Raw genomic sequence first — 17,740 nt, 5'->3', positions numbered from 1 at the left:
CGAGAAGACAATTTCTTATGATTATTTGTAAATAATACAAATAAAGATTTATGCATTAGTAATTGTATATGATTTGTTATGGAAGTATGTTCCCATACTGAGAAAAAAACCTCACCGCTGCGTCAAAATCCAGTCAGTGTGTGCTGATGAGACACCAAGTTGGAAGTGCATCAAACGTATTCGGAATAATTTGGAAACATGGAACTCGCAAATGTGTTCCTGATGCTTCTCCTGAACGGTTTGGCGGTAAATGGTAAGTCCGATTGTATCAAACTACCCAGCAAACACAAAAATGTTTTTACAACATTGTAAACGTGTTATGGTTTTGGTCAAAACGTTTTCATAACATTTAAATGTCGGGTTATATAGGTCATGAACATTTTTAAACGTTTTATGTGGAAAAACATAACTTCTTTTTAATAGTTGTCGAAATGTTATTGCGAGATATTTTCGGCAAATATTTTTGCAAATTAATATTATGTTAAAAAAATTTGTGTATGCAAATTTCAACAAATATGTTTTCTGAATGTTATTAAAACTTGTTTGCCTTTTATATAACCTGACATTTAAACGTTTTCTGTAAACGCTTTGTGTTTGCTGGGGTGTATGTAGGGAATAATTTCGTCCAGTAATTACAAACTTTGTAATTATTTAATAATGAAATCATGGAATAAATGGTTCTAGGGATTTTTCCAGCTGGACTATAATTCGCTTCGATTATTTCAACATTGCTATTTTGATACATGTTCTGTTCTTTTAGTTATTGGTCAAAATGTAAAAACCCTCTTTTGATCATAATATGTAAAATCATTGTTTTAAAATGTGTTTTTTAGGCAAATATATTAAGTCTTAGACAGATAGGCCTATACACCAAAAACCTCTTGTGTTTTCACTACAGGTAACGTCATGTCAAAATGTTTACTTAATTGGTTATATTGCTAATTGTTGTGCGCATCATTAGACACCTGCTGTATGAGGTCTATTTAATTAGTTATTGTTATCTACAGATCTGCTCATTAGTGAACCAAACAATAGGCCCATCATGCAGAACTTACATTTATAATTATTCAAGTGGAAGATATTAAGACAGGCCCCGTGCACAGTCACTAAGTTCAAGAATGGTACATTGAAATAATGAGAAATCATTGTTCCTGTGACACGCAGTATGGAGCTGAGAGAATTCCTTTCTTTAAGGGTATAATAGGTATTGTTGGTCGAAGCAACCCAACAAAAAAAATCGATTTTCATTATCTAAATCAATATACTATTGAAAAATAACACTTTCATGTTTTGCAAAAGTTCATTCTACAAATCATATACTTTGAACACTTGCTTGATTTATTGTTGTTAATGAGTTATGTACGTTTTACAAAAGTGTTGTTGTTTCAGCCCTCTTTACAACAAACCTCAAGTATCACAGGACCTACAAAAGTGTATCTGTGATATATTTTAATTCTTCTATACGCTCGCTATGAAATGATCAATGCAATGTTTGCCAAAGCTCACTACCATTCGCAAGATGCTGTGAACTACCAAATCGCAACAGTTTAAAATAATAGTAGTGTACTATTAATAATAATTTAGTAGTAAAATAATAGTAGTGTACTCATAATAACTGTTTGAACAAATTAAAGGTTAGCAACTGCTAACCTTAACTGGTTCACTTATACAGTTTTTATGAGTACAAGCCGTAAAAAATACATGTAGAATTTACAGTAAAATACTGTGAAATAAAGTAAACCATTCTGTTGTATATTTTAACTCTATTACGCTTTTATTGACGAGATTGTATTAAGATTAAGGTGGTATTACACCCTTGATAAATGTGTGACCATGATATATGCATTTTTCTCAAAAATAATAACACACTGGTAACAAAGTTATGTATATATAGGGCAAGGAATCCAGTTACTAAACTGAATTAGTGACTCAAGACAAGCGGTAAGTTATGATAAGGAAAGAAGTACCCATACAACGTACCTCATTTCTTAACATACATAATGAACCACTTGTCTTGAATCACTGAAATTTCAGTGAAGTAAATTAATTCCTTGCCCCTATAATATACATAACTTTTGTTACCAGTGTGTAGTTATTTTTTGAGAAAAATGCAAAATTAGTCACAAAAACTATATCAGGGGATGTAGCACGTACCATGCCTTAAATATTCTGAACATTCAATCACTTCGGAGATCTATAACCTAGTATGCGATCATGTACTAAATTACATACCACTAAATTTACAGTATATATTTTACTGTTATATCAACAATCATTTTAAAGTTAAAACTGTACGGTTTTCGTCGTAATGTAGTTTTAGGCAAATGGGGAGCACCAGTCGTGTATCGTCTACGCTGCTGCAGATAATCTTATCTTATCAAATTATATTATGCCTACTAATAATAGACAACTACTTCATCAATCCTGATATCAGCAATAGTTAATTCTATCTACAGCAGTAGATAGCTTCATTGTCAACACCTATTAACAGTAGATGATACGTTAGATTAGTTCATCAATACCATTATCAACAGTAGATAGCTGCTTCACCAATACCGATATCAGCAGTAGATTGCTACTTCATCAATACCGATATCAGCAGTAGATTGCTACTTCATCAATACCGATATCAGCAGTAGATTGATACTTCATTAATACCAATATCAGCAGTAGATAGCTGCTTCATCAATACCGATATCAGCAGTAGATAGATACTTCATCAACGCCAACATCAAAATTAGATAGCTACTTCATCAATACCATTATCAGCAGTAGATAGCTACTTCGTCAATACCAATATCAGCAAAAGATGGGTACCTCATCAATACCAATATCAGCAGTAGATAGCTACTTCATCAATACCAATTTCAGCAGTAGATAAATATTTCATCAATACCAATATCAACACTGCATGGATAGCTACTTCATCAATACCAATATCAGCATAGATATAGCTATATACCTCATCAATACTAATATCGGCAGTATAGCTCATCAATACCGATATCAGCAGTAGATAGCTACTTCATCAATACCAATATCAACAGTAGATAGCTACTTCATCAATACCAATATCAGCATAAATAGGTACTTCATCAATACCAATATCAGCAGTATATCAATTCTATTCAATTCAAATCAAAGTAGATTATTCACATTATGCTTTTCCATCTTACATAGCAAGAAGGCACATGATACACTCAATTTAGATGCAAAGGTTCTTGGCAGTAGATAGCTACTTCATCAATACCGATATCAGCAGTAGATAGCTGCTTCATCAATACCAATATCAGCAAAAGATAGCTACTTCATCAGAAGTAGATAGCTACTTCATCAATACCAATATCAGAAGTAGATAGCTACTTCATCAATACCAATATCAGCATAGATAGCTACTTCATCAATACTAATATCAGCAGTATATAGCTACTTCAAAAATACCGATATCAGTAATAGATAGCTACATCATCAATACCAGTATTAGCAGTAGACAGCTACTTCATCAATACCAATATCAGCATTAGATAGCTATTTCATCAAGACCAATATCAGCAGTAGACAGCTACTTCATCAATACCAATATCAACAGTAGATAGCTACTTCATCAATACCAATATCATTAGTAGATAGCTACTTCATCAATACCAAAATCAACAGTAGATAGCTACTTCGTCAATACCAATATCAGATAGATAGCTACTTCATCAATACTAATATCAGCCGTACATAGCTACTTCAAAAACACCGATATCAGCAGTAGATAGCCACATCATCAGCAGTAGATAGCTACTTCATCAATACCAATATCAGCAGTAGATAGCTACTTCATCAATACCAATATAAGCAGTAGATAACTACTTCATCAATACTAATACCAGCAGTAGATAACAGCGTCAATTGCTTATGAGAAATTTTAAACACAGGTCGCCGCATATATAACCGATAATCATTAAAAAACTGACTGCATTCAGGATTTGAACCTGGGACATGGGACCTCTTGTTATACCAAGATATAGCATAATAAAGTTTCAAACAGTTAAGTTATCATAATAAAGTTTCAAACAGTTTAGTTATCTACGGTATAGTCAGTAAAGATGTGATTATTATGACAACAACTCCAACGTGTACATCTGCTTATATTTACTATGTTTTATGTCGTTGCCATTTAGTAAATCTGGATATCAATCTTAATCTTGCTTTTTCCTTAACAGCCGTACACGAGGCTCTGACCTGTGACTCATCAACAGGATGGTATACCTACGAAGACCACTGCTACAAGCTGCTTGTTGATCCGTACCAATCCGCTGACGATGCCTCTGCAGCTTGTGAAGGTTTACTCGCCCATGGTGTACCTAGCCAGGCATACATATCCATTACGGAGTGCCCCAGTGAGCTGGAATGGATCACATCGACACTGCTGAATCCTATAACACAAATATGGCTAGGATGCAGAAATGATCCTCCACTTTTTGAACAATTTTGCTGTGATGCCAACAATGATGGTTATTGTGAACACAGTGAAGCAACTGGATACTGGCCATGGGGTGTGTAGTTTTGTTTTAAAAATGTTCTTGAATAAATCTAAGCCTAATCAATGCTCAGCGTGCTAGTCATAATGCTTCAACAACAAAAAGTACAAAGTTTTGAGATATTTTCTCAAAATATCAAGAGCTATCGACCACTGAACCAATACTAGGCTTGTTTGTACTCAGTGTACTGCATTTTTCATGATGATTCTAAATATGGTGATTAGAATTTTTTATTAAAAAAAGAAAGAAAAATTGAAACTTGTCGTCTGCAGTCGACATTCTAGTGGAGAAAGTTAATAGTACGTTACCTATGCCTTAACAAAGTATGCACTTTCACTTCACAACTTGAGAATTAGATCCTGTATTTTACCTATATATACTGCGCCAATAAAGTATCCTTACACTTGGAAAAATAATCACAATTTCAAAACTGAACAATATTGGGATCAATTTGTTTTTGTAATAGATGCACTATCTAGTCTTGCACATTATGACACCACATTGAATCCAATGTGACCTCAAAAAGTAAAGTTACAAGCAATTGAATAGACGAAGGTCCGGTTTTAAAAGTGACAAACTGGCCTATACAAGGCACAAAAAGATTCCAACAAGCGCAACAAAGGGACAACACAGTTTCTTCAATAAAGCGTTATCTAAAGCAGTTTTATTTCAGCTTTTACTTCTCTGAACTTTTCATAACTTTCATTTTATTTGTCACTTCTTTTGTTTCACTTTTCCTTTGTTCCTTTTGTTTTAAATTAAAGCCAAACGCATAAATTAGCCATTCACCACTCTCAAACCAGATTTGTGGCATGTGTAGTTTTGAATAGGACAGTTTGTCACGTTTGAAACTGGACCTTCAAATGCTTGTAACTTTACTTCTTGAGGTCACATTGGATTCAATGTGGTGTCATAATGTGCAGGATTAGATAGCGCATCTATTAAAAACCAAATTTACTCCAATATTGTTCAGTTTGAAATTGTGATTATTTTTCCAAGTGTAAGGATACTTTATTGGCGAAGTATAGTACGTTATCTATGCCTTAAAAAGTATGCACTTTCACTTCACAACTTGAGTTCCCACTAAGTTTTCTATTTCGTCAGTAAGGCTACCACAGAAACAAAATTTAATAGCAAAAGTAGAACGTGTTCTAAATGAATTATACTACATTTTGAACACCTAAAATGGGTTCTGCGTGTGTTCTGGGACGCGTCATCAAATTCTACAGTTTTTGCAGCTCACGCTAACTATACGTTCTTGTTTTATAGGTGATGGGCAACAAATTATTGACCGTGAATGTTTGACTTTGGAAAATGGAGAACTCCACAAATCTGACTGTGTATCTGATGCAGCTCCTCACGTTGTTTGCGAGTATCCATTGTATCAAGATGGTCTTCATGGTAAGATAATCAGAGAGAACTTTCATTCATTGAGTGGATTGATCCTAAACAACTAAATTAAGAAGGGGACACTTTTGGGCAGGTTATCAATGTTGAGGTTTTTACATATGTTAAATAAAGATATATTTTACTCCACAACGCCGTTTACCCCAATGAAATCGGACATTCCCAAGCGAAGATATTGAGTTTGTAAGTTATGGTATTATAAAATTGGGAATTGAGATATCGGCCTTTAAAAATATTATTAATGTTGAGAGTAGGATTACCTTGAAAAATGTCTCAAAAAATGCCAGTTATATAACGGTCTGAAACTTTTAACATTAATAACATCACAAATTTGCAAGAAACCCAAATTGTGGAAAAAAAATCACCAGGCCCTGGGCAGATTTTTGGCTATTTCTCCATTTACGATTCTGCCCACAAGTGCATCTTTTTTTTTTTTTTTTCCTTTTTTTCAGAGGAAAAAAAACATTTATTCAAGTTTAACTTTAAACAGAGGTAAACATTAAGCATACACATGATACACAATGATATTACATGATACACATGATGAAATATAATTTCATACACACAGAGAAGCTCTCACACAACGCTATGCAAGTACAGAACCTCACATTACGAGGTTCTGCCACTACACATAGCCATGCAAAACCTCTCCGCGTGTATGAGGGTCTAAATCTTATTCTCTACAGAGTGAATTGAAAATACCCCATCTTTTATAAAATAAACCAATATTATTGTTACATATGTAAATATATTTTTCTAATTTATAATGATTTTGCAATTCTTTCTTGAAAATGTGGATCGAAGGGTTATTTTCTTTCATTTTCATTTTATATATATGAAATCTACATAAAACTAGAATCAAATCCAAAACAGTATAGCTAGGACCAACGCCAAAAAGCAGATTATCTTTTTTCCAAGAGAGATTTATATTAACTTTGTTTTCGATCCACCTTTTCACATCATCCCAAAATTTCCTAACCACATGACAATCACAAAACATATGAATCAAAGTTTCACTCTCCTCCAGACAGAAGGTACACATACTGGAATCTTTTATCCCAATTTTAAATAAATGCGTTTGTACCAAGGATTCTGTGAATTATTCTGAATTGAAACCACCTGAGTTTAGTACTTATTGTACATTTGAAGGGTGTATTAAAATAACATTCCATCTTGAAGGATCAAATGTAGCTTCAAGCTTTTCTTCCCATTTTTGTACATATTTACGAACAATTGTTTTTTTCGAAACAAGAATATTGTATATTCTTCTGGAACCCTTTTTATCTTTAAAGAGAACATCAAAGTGAAATGGAATAGTGGGATAAACAAGGGTATCACCAGGTTTGTCAAAGAATTTTGGAAATGACTTTTTGATCGCCAATATTACACCACCGTATTCAACAAAATTTGTGCGAACATGAAATACCGTAAACGTTCGCCTAATGGCGCTATGGAGCTCATGGAAATGAGAGAGCGCCATCCCTGTAAAAGCCGACTATTATCACTGATCATTAAGGGTACGTGTAGTTAAAGGGTGAAACCTATCGACACATACAATTATGAACAAGATCGAACAAACTTGTTCATGATAATGCGGTAATCATTCACCTGATACGTTGTGGCCCAGTGAGCAGAGCATTAGACTATATAGTGCGAGGATAAAGAGAACTTGTGGAGAAGTTTGATTGTTCGAATCTCATGCAGTAATTTCTGACAGATTATGATGTCTGTCAATGTTTTTTTTTCTGATTGGAGGAAATTTTATTCTCTATACCTTGATTTTATCTTTAACATTGTTTATATAATTTTATTATTATTTTATCTTGTATGCGTCTTTTTTATGATTCTTTGTTTTTATCGTTTCATTTTAGAGTAACTCAATCCATTCAATCAAATGTTGTAATGAACCTATTTGATTGTATAGGCATTTGTTATGTGTGTGAGACGAACTGTCGCGTGCGACAAGTCTTTCAATTCGCGCGAGTGTCCTTGCCTATGCATCAGTGGTCATAAGAGGTATATCATTTTATTCGAAAGGGGGGGTCCCAAATATACGGGGGTCATAAAGTCTTGGAAAGAATAATAGGAGGCGCACAGTGTCGACTTCCTATTCGATAAATATAAATTTAATACTCCGTTGGTGAGCGACGGGCGACTGGTATTTCACCGAACGCAAGAAAAGGAGTTCTATCTGATTGGCTAGCAATCGATCGCTTAGGTCGGTTAGTAGTCAACTACAAACTCAAAACTGAGCATCGTATTCAATTCGATTGAAATCGATATTCTATTATTGCCGTAGATAAAGAGAGTGATAGTGTGTCAATAATGTACATTGTATTGCAGCTGGATTTTACATGCATTCTTTTATATAAATTTTTTCTCAAAGAGTTGAATATGATCAAAATTTTTACTCAGGATTTCAAATTTTTACCCGCAAATTGCAGTTAAACATATCCACAGCAAAATACCGGTCCTCACTAATTAGTGTATTTAATTACGAGTTAGTGTATTTAAGATAAAACCTGACAACAAATAAAATTTTCTTGCAATAGAAATATCATATGGGATACTGATATTGTAGGCCGCAACCGCCACAACGTGGAGCTGCTACGCGTAGCTGACTTTTTGCTCCGTGGAGCCAAATTGACCAATCATGATCATGTTAGAGTTTTTCATCACTCGGAGGTAAAACTGACTAATTAAGTACGACTTACTCATTACGTGAAGCGAATTTATTCATTAAGAATTTGCCAGACGAGCGTCACGTAGTTGCAAGATATCCTCGGTCACGAAAGTTATGATTCAAAAAGTAGTTTATGAAAAGTACGAACTGACTTATTATTAAGATGGACATGCACTCATAAGAAACTCATACAGTATTGTACATAACTATATAGCTAGGCAGAGTGGTGGTAAACTATGCACACAGTTCTGCGATCTGCAGTGTATCGCCGGGAGCTAATTTGTATAACTTGTGCGGTGTCCCTGCGGAATTCGACCTTCAGCAAACTGCAAACCAGTTCGGATTTACTTTATATACTAGTAGTAGGCCATACATACTGTAGTTACTGTCCGTTTTCCTATACACAATACTCAGTGCGCTCACCATTGACGCGGGACCTCTACAAATAGTGTATGTTAGAAGTATAGGCCATTGCCTAGTTGACGTCACTACTGTGTAAAAAATAACCGGCCAATATTTAAAGTATTCTCTGAAATTCTAGAAAATATAGTTTTGTAATGTCCTAAATTTTAGCTAATTTAGGTGTTTGGAAATATTGGTACAAAAGTAAAAAAAAATATGAAGAAATTATTTCTAAACCGTGTTAAGTCATTAAGCTTCTCATTTTCAAGAACGCTGGTTAACAATAAGCAGACTATTGTCTCATTTCGTAAACAAAAGCCCACAGTATTGTTACCTTGTGTTCGCTTTATAATCGTTCACCCAACTGAAACTATAATACCAGCTCATTGCTCATTGCACAGGTAAAACAGACACACGTGCAGTGTGTATTTAACCAGAGAAGATCTGATGTAACATAGTTGAGCCGTTTTCATTGAGTGTTATCTCTTGGTTTAATAGCTTTTAATAGGGTTTAAGTCCTTCAAAGGTCGTGGTGAGTTCTACTGTAGACATGACTGCATCATGATTATTTTTAAGTCAACAACATTCAACAATATGATCACCGTGATAGTATGAGAGTATCAGTACCGTGGGTGTCAGTGATCCTGGCCTGACACAGTAGACAAACAAACAAACAAACACGCCACACACATGACACATGCATGCAAGGTAACATTGACTATACACTAATCAAACAATGGTATTGATCCTGTACAACTGGTCGTGGTTTATTTACAATCGATTCATTTAAAATCCCCATAGTAAACATTAATTTTGGCAAGAGTTTTCTCTCTGGAACGAGGATGCATCCACTGGCTCCGCGTAATGAAAAGATCTAACATGACTGGTCAATTTAGCTCCGCGAAGCGAAAAGTAAGCTACGCGTAGCAGCTCCACGTTGTGGCGGTTACGGCCAGCCATATATTGATCATGCGAAAATCGTAAAACATAGAATAGAAACAGTGTGGCAGGCGCTCAAAATCTCAAATTGTATGCTTAGCCTGAGTTGCACGGCCTATCTCGAATAAAATCACCATGCGTAGTTGTTGAAAACGTGAGGATTCATCGTACTATCACGGCAATTTTAACACGAAGATATAGGGATGATGACGGTGTGAGGCGGTCATACAATGTTTTATGACCAAAATGTAGGGAGTCACACGATGACCACAGAAAGTGTGTTATTTTATTCAAAAAGATTGATTTCAATACAATTTTGGGGTTTGGGATCATAAAATTTTTGTTGCCGAAATAGGGGTGCGCAATTTTATTGACGCATACTTTTTGTAAATTTGGGACCCCCTTCCGAAAAAAAATGATAGCCCTCTAAGAGGATTCAAAAGATAACCTCTGCCCCAATAATCCCTAGCTATATTTGTTTGAAACTGTTCCACGGAGGATGTATCATAATAGGCTCAGTCTTCAAATGATATAAATAAAATTTGAATGAGTGAATAAACAAAATCATACAACGACCAACTGAATAGCTGTGCATATGACGTATCATCCCGTAAATATGGCGGACTACTCAAATGCATTCAACAAAAGCATGATTGCATCTACCGCGACAGTTCGTCTCACACACATAACAAAATGCACTACGATCAAATAGGTTGATGACAACATTTGATTGAATGGACTGCACTGCGCCATGATTACGGGGAAGAAACCGGTTCAAATCCTTTGTTTGGAGCCAATCGATAAACGCAAGGCCTCTATAGCTATCATTGAATACTGGCTAGGATTCCACAACACAATGAGAACATGTTATAAGGCGCTTTGGAAGGCACACAATACCCCAATGGCTCTCCATATTATGTGCACTCAACAACTATTCACTATCGAAGCCCAGTATCGAAGTTACGTAATGTTACTATGTCAACGGGATCACGCGCTTAAGTAATGAACCACGATCGAAACAATCAGTACACAAAAAGGCACACCAAAAATAGCGTGATCGTAATGATCGCCATACAAACAGTGCTTGGTTCCGATACCATCACGGAGTTACGTAACTACTTCGTGGTCTGATAGTTATATGATCAATGGTCTGATCTACTTGGGTTCGATCCTTTTAAGAAAAGAAAAATAGCTGATCATTTATAATGCATAAATGAATAAAGTAATGTAGTTACACAATTTGAAACATTGAGGCCGTTCTATTTTTCAAAGGTCATTAAATGTTAAATGTAGTGGAATATATCACGCATTGATAGGTAGCAGGTGGAGCAAATTTTGTTAGAGGTTTTTGTTGCCGTTTGTTCGCAGTGCCTATTTATCTCCAAAAAAATAAGAAAATTAAAAAAAATTAAAAAAAAATCACAATATTCGATCGTAAAATGGGGACAAAATCCAAAAACATTTCTTGACCCTTCTTCACATAAAAGTGGGGGCAGAAATCAAGATTCGAACAAGTACCATTCGCCATTCAAGGCGCACCCTCTACCGACTGAGCTAACGGGTCAGACAATAGAAGGGTGTAATTTTGAACTGAAGAATATTAAAAAAATATGAAGAAATTACAATGTTATAAAAAGATTTACCAAAATGAGTTAGGTATAACGTATGAATCGATTTATAAATTAAGTCCAATGGCACTTTGAGAAAGAATACCTGAAGAAACCCCAAAACATTTGCTGCTCTAGCAACTAACCTAGTGACCTAAAGTATTGGGTCATGTCACGATATTTTTTCTGCGGCATTATGTCCAGGTTGCTCAATTTAACATACACGTATCCTTAATGCTGTTGAGATTTTACAAGGATGGCGCTCTCACATTTCTAAGAATCCAAAAGCGCCATTAGGCGAACGTTTACGGTATACGCATAAAATCCTCCAGCAAGAGGAATTCCCCTCTCTCATTTAATAGATCATTTACAAGATCAACACCATTACGAACCCAATGCTGGTAATACAAACTTTGTTTACCCACTTTAATGTTTTCATTGTACCAAAGTGAACTTTTCAGTACCTCCTGTCTGGTAGTTGGTTGATGACAGTTAGAAAAACTAAACCATGCCCAAAAAACATCTTTCCAAAATTGATTCGGTTTATCATTGTTATTATTCATGAAATTCATAATATTAGTAGATCCACCCTCAATGTCCTGGATACGGTTTATACCTGTTGTCTGAAGACAAAGCTTTACCCACTCTGTCTCCGCATTTTTAATGATTCTACGAATCCAGGTTATTTTTAGTGCATGTATATATGACTGGACATCAACCATTCTCACACCTCCTTGACCATAATCTTGGATCATTTGATTTCTTGTAACCTTATCAATACCTTTCCATATAAATTTATATATTATTTGGTTTAAATCTTTTATTAACTCGTATTGTGGATTAGGCAAAGTTAAAATCAGAAAGGTAAGCTTAGATAAAATAAGTGATTTAACTATTGTTACACGGCCCAGAACTGTAAGATTACGTCTTGACCATTGGTGAATTAATTCATGAATTGACTCCATTGTTTTTACATAATTAATCTGCACCATTCTTTCAAGTGACACAGTGAAGTCAATACCTAGTGCTCTAAAACAGTTATTATTATGAATCCATTTAACGTTCAAATGATCACAAATTGTTTCATTGCTACCACTTTTTGACCCAATCCACACAACATTAGTTTTGTCTATATTTACCCGTAAACCACACATGTTTTCAAACGAATCGAGGATTTTAAAAGCTTCATTCATTGACTTCCCTGTGCCATCAAGAAAAAGAACAGTATCATCAGCATATTGAGATATGCGATATTCTGCATCCCCTATTCTAATACCTTTAATATTCTGATTTTTCGAACCATCATACCTAGGACTTCCGCACAAAGGATGAATAAATAGGGACTTAGTCCGTCGCCTTGTCTGCATCCTCTACCCACCTTAAAAGATTCCGAAAGAAATCCATTAACTAGTACTGATGATGAAGCTTGATTATAAAAACACGAATCCATTTTTAATCGAATTGCCAAAATTGAATTTATCTAATATTTTCATTATAAATGTATGTGATACCGAATCGAAGGCCTTTTCGAAATCAATCATGAGAAAAAGGCCAGGAATATTTTTATTCTCTGCCAAACTCATCAGGTCGTACATTAAACGTATGTTTTCTCCAATATATCGACCCGTGACAAAACCTTTTTGGTGTTCGTGTATAATATCGGACAAGCAGGATTTTAATCTGGTTGCGATGCACGACGAGGCGAGTTTATAAGATACATTTAGGAGGGATATAGGCAGCCAGTTCTTCAAAAATTGACGTGGTTTATCTCCTTTGGGTAATAAAGTGATTATACCATATTTTTGAGTTACAGAAAGTTGTCCATTTTCATACGCATAATTTAACGAACGAAGCAAATACCATACAAGATCATTGAAAAATACTTTATAAAATTCCGAACTAAATCCATCAGATCCAGGTGATTTATCATTCTTGCTGTTTTAAGAGCATTTAAAAGTTCCTTATATGTTATAGGACCCTCAAGACTATCGCGCTGGGCGTTTGACAAGATTGGAGTATTTATATTTGCAAAAACAGAGTCAACATCAGCATTATCATCAGTTTCAGATTCCGAATATAAATCTTTATAAAAATTTCTTGCCTCAGAAAGAATATCCTTTGAGTTGGTTAAAACAGAACCATCTGTACGAACTATTCTATTTATTGTTTTGTTAACTAAATTACGTTTTTTTATTTTTTTAAAATATTTAGACGGTTTTTCACCAAGCTCAAACCAGCGAGTTTTAGATCTTATCAAGACCCCTTCATTTTATCTTTACGCAGATTCTCAAGATCGTTTTGCTTCATATTCAATTGTACATTTAAAGTGTGGTCACCTGAGGCGACCTTTGTAAATAATTCTGTTATCTCAGATTCAAGTTCTCTCTCAATCTTCCCAAATCTTTCTTTTTGAAAGCTGAGTAAGAAATAGTTTTAGCACGAATTTCTAATAAAATCATTTCAAAAAACAGTTGATCATTGATTATAAACTGGATATCTCTGGGATGGATTGTGTTTAAATTTGACAAAATATATGGAGGTGCCGCATACTTCTCTACCACTTCTTTTATAGTTTTCTTCACCAAATTAACATATTCTGTATCCTTTAAAAGAGAGTTATTAAACTTCCAGTAGCCTTTGCCACGCTCAATGTCATTGAAATCTAGATGTATATCGACTAATGAATGGTCCGTACGATAACCTGGTTTGATATCACATTTAGATAGTTTGGAATTTAATTCTGACGATATTAAAAAGAAATCAAGACGGGCTTGTTTCAAAGTATCATGTTGCCGCCATGTATATTTGCGTAAATCTGGATTATTTATGCGCCATACATCCGTCAAATTCAATTAATTGCAAAGTTCTACCACTCTCTTTTTTGCATTTGGATTGTTAGCTCTAACATAATTGTAAGTATCATTCATTACCAAATTCCAATCGCCGCATATAATTATATGTTCGTTATCAAACTCATTAATTACATTGTATAAATTATCATAGAACTCTGGTTCATCGTTATTGGGACCATATATATTAATCAATGTTATATTGCAATTATTTATTACAATATCAATTACAAGCATATTTCCTTTTGTATCGCACTTAAACTGATTAACTTTATATTCAAAATTATTATTGAATAATATTGCCACGCCCCTTGCGTTGCTTTTATATGAACTAAAATAGCAATCAAATCCCCATTCAGAACGAATTATATTTTCAACATCTTTTACAAAATGAGTGTCCTGTAGACAATATAAAGAATGGTTTTTCTTCCTTAAAAAGTGAAGTACATCTCTACGTTTTTTTACATTGGCTAAACCTCGACAATTCATGGAAGCTATTGAGAAGTGTTTGTTCATGTCACTAGTCATGTAAATGTGGGAATCCTATTTGTAAACATGGGTAGGCCTACACAAAATGGAATGATATGAATACAATGTAGTCGATCACCCTCTCCGTCTTTAATTCCGTAACTGATTTTGAACATAATAAACATTTGTATCCCAATTGTATCACAATAATATATTTCATAGTTTACATCATGAACCTCTTGATTGATTGTAGTTTGTTTTCCTCTGTGTTTCTTTTTGACTAGACACATCACATAATGTCCAAAGGTAAACCTTAACACTAACCTATTCAAATCACGTATATTGTTTTCAGCGCCAGAACCACTGTTTCCCTTTGGCAATGCAGTAGATGATGTGACTCTTCCGAGGGAAGATGATATAACTGTTTCCATTCCATTACCGGAGCCATTTAAATACTATGGCGTATCTTATAATGGACCATCAGAGGCACTTCACGTAAGTATTCTCTCGATCAACTGCTTATATCACGTGATCTGATCCACCAAACAGTCCAAAGTCGGCAATTGAAAAAAATATGGAGCAAAAACAGTAAAATACATGAAAATTATGCACTAAAATTCCCATTATATAATTATATAAACTGTGAAATACATGAGAAATTCCCAACTTTGAATCAGATCGTGTCGTATATTGTCCCATGGGGGAGGAGGACGTCATTAAACTTTACATGGTTTCAAATTTCAAATTTCATAAAATTGGTCGAAAACATTACTAATGTATTTCTCTGGTCATAAGGATTCAAAAAATGTATAGTTTTACCTATCTAGGATCTACCGTTCTTGAGTAATTTCAAAAAATATCAAATGTCACGCGCTGACCTCAAAAGGGTCAAAATTATAGACTTGCTCCGATTTTGATGAAAATTGTGTCAAAATCTTCGTTTTGATAAATGATCTTAAACAATGCTAGTTACCAATATGTTTGATGTTTTGTAACTTAGATTTCGCATCAAAATAGGTCAATCACCATAGAAACCCCATTGAACTTGAAATGTTTGACGTGTACATAGGTAATGAAACATCCTACATATTATTATCATGATTATTACGACATCAGAATTATTAAAAGAATATCATAGTTTGGCCTATTATACGTGTTAATTAAACAAGCCGTGGGAAGGTCATTGAGTTTGTTTTCTAGTCCAAACATATCCGTTACGAAATGATATCACCAACAAATATTTCCGTTCACTGCTGATGGTCTGGATCTTATTTGACATCAGATTTTCATTTTATCCCATAGATAAGTGAGAATGGAGTGGTTACTGTAGGAATCGGGGTCTCTACCTATGTGGCAGAAGAATTCCCAATCTTTGCTGTTCCGATAATAGCGCCATTTTGGAGCGATATTGACACAACTAAATCTGGTCAGGTAAGATCCCGCAACAAATGATGTGACATTACATGGGGAGCGTCCCTATAACTCCAGTCCTGAAAAGATTTAAAGGTAGAAAATCTGAAAATGTGCCTAAAACTGGGCATACTTGGCCTAACAAGTGGTAATTTCTACGATATCTTAATTTGAATTGGGAAAAGTGGGACAGAAGCCTCTTCAGACGCTTCTTCGCAATCTCTCTATTACCTCGAAAACACCTGCTTGTTAGTTAGGACTCTAGGTCAGCTGACGATTTGGTAGGAAAGAGCAGTCAACTATTACCGTAAAGATGGCGTACTTGGGTTCCTTTGCCTTGAAGTAAATTTCTGAAATCCCAACAATCCATACGATCCATGCCATTATTTGCTGGTGGGAATTTTACGGGAGTGGACTTTTAGGTTGTGCCTAGAATTCCACTTATATCAAGGGAGTTAATAGCGCCATTAGGCGAACCTTTACGGTATTATTTGCAGTTACGTGCAGGTATCATCTACCGACCTTTCTTAAGGGGAAATTGCTATCGTTGTTACTTAAGTTACTAAATCATAATTGTTGTTTCTTTCTTAGGTAACATATCGCAGTATAGGAATTGGCACGCCAAACACACGGTCTGATAACCTAGAGATATTTGATGACATTGATGAAATGGCATGCAAAACGGATTCCGAATTAGGCTTTACCGCAGATTGGTTGTTTATTGCTACATGGAGAAATGTTGCTTTTGAGGAGTCTACGGCATACTGTGAACTGGTAATATGGTCTCTCTTTATCTCTCTCTCTCCCCCTCTCTCCCGCTCTCTCCCCTACAATTATCTGGGCGAGAGCTTCCCTCCCTCCCTTCTCTCCCTCTTTCTCCCCTCCTCCCGTCTCTCCACTTCTCCCTCTCTCGTTTAATCTCTCCCTTTCTGTCTGTCCATTTAAAACAAGAAAGAAAAGGGGAGATCATTAGATGGTATGGTATAACAAAATAAAACAAATAAGAAAAGACCTATCAACAATGACAACAACAGTCGCTTTGACAAAAAACAAACAAAAAACAAAGAACAACAACAAGGTCATTCAGTGATATTTGAATGAAAATATAGGACATGTTATCTGCCCAGTCCAGGTACTATCCTTCTATGGGACCTTGATCAACACTTCGTACCAATATGGAATACTTTTCTTTGTCATAGGTGAACACGTTTCAGTTGGTTATTGCCCGTGATGCGGAAGTAACCTTTGCCATTTTCAATTACGATGGATTATCTTGGTCAAGTGGTGTTCAAGGTGGTGGAGATCTTAGTACTGGTCTTGAAGGCACTCCTGCACATGTAAGTATCATAATTATTATCCTCAAATGATCTTGCCAATGACGCTAAAAGGATCTGTGTCAGAAGTTTCCCAACATAGCCGGGACGCAATATTTTTTTCCGTAGTTAA

General features: G+C 35.1%; 1 protein-coding gene across 1 annotated transcript; it reads left to right on the top strand.

The window, feature by feature from the left end:
* Positions 1–108: 108 nt before the first annotated feature.
* On the top strand, positions 109–17,281 carry LOC140167488 (uncharacterized). Its single transcript, XM_072190795.1, has 7 exons — positions 109–253; positions 4,212–4,544; positions 5,799–5,930; positions 15,237–15,379; positions 16,187–16,315; positions 16,886–17,068; positions 17,246–17,281. The coding sequence occupies exons 1-7, from the start codon at positions 199–201 to the stop codon at positions 17,279–17,281; spliced, it is 1,011 nt and encodes a 336-aa protein (XP_072046896.1). The 5' UTR covers positions 109–198.
* The last annotated feature ends 459 nt before the right edge of the window (positions 17,282–17,740 follow it).

This window comes from Amphiura filiformis, chromosome 13 (assembly GCF_039555335.1).
Source record: "Amphiura filiformis chromosome 13, Afil_fr2py, whole genome shotgun sequence".
Classification (NCBI taxonomy): domain Eukaryota; kingdom Metazoa; phylum Echinodermata; class Ophiuroidea; order Amphilepidida; family Amphiuridae; genus Amphiura; species Amphiura filiformis.
This window is presented reverse-complemented; position numbering and strand designations above follow the sequence as displayed.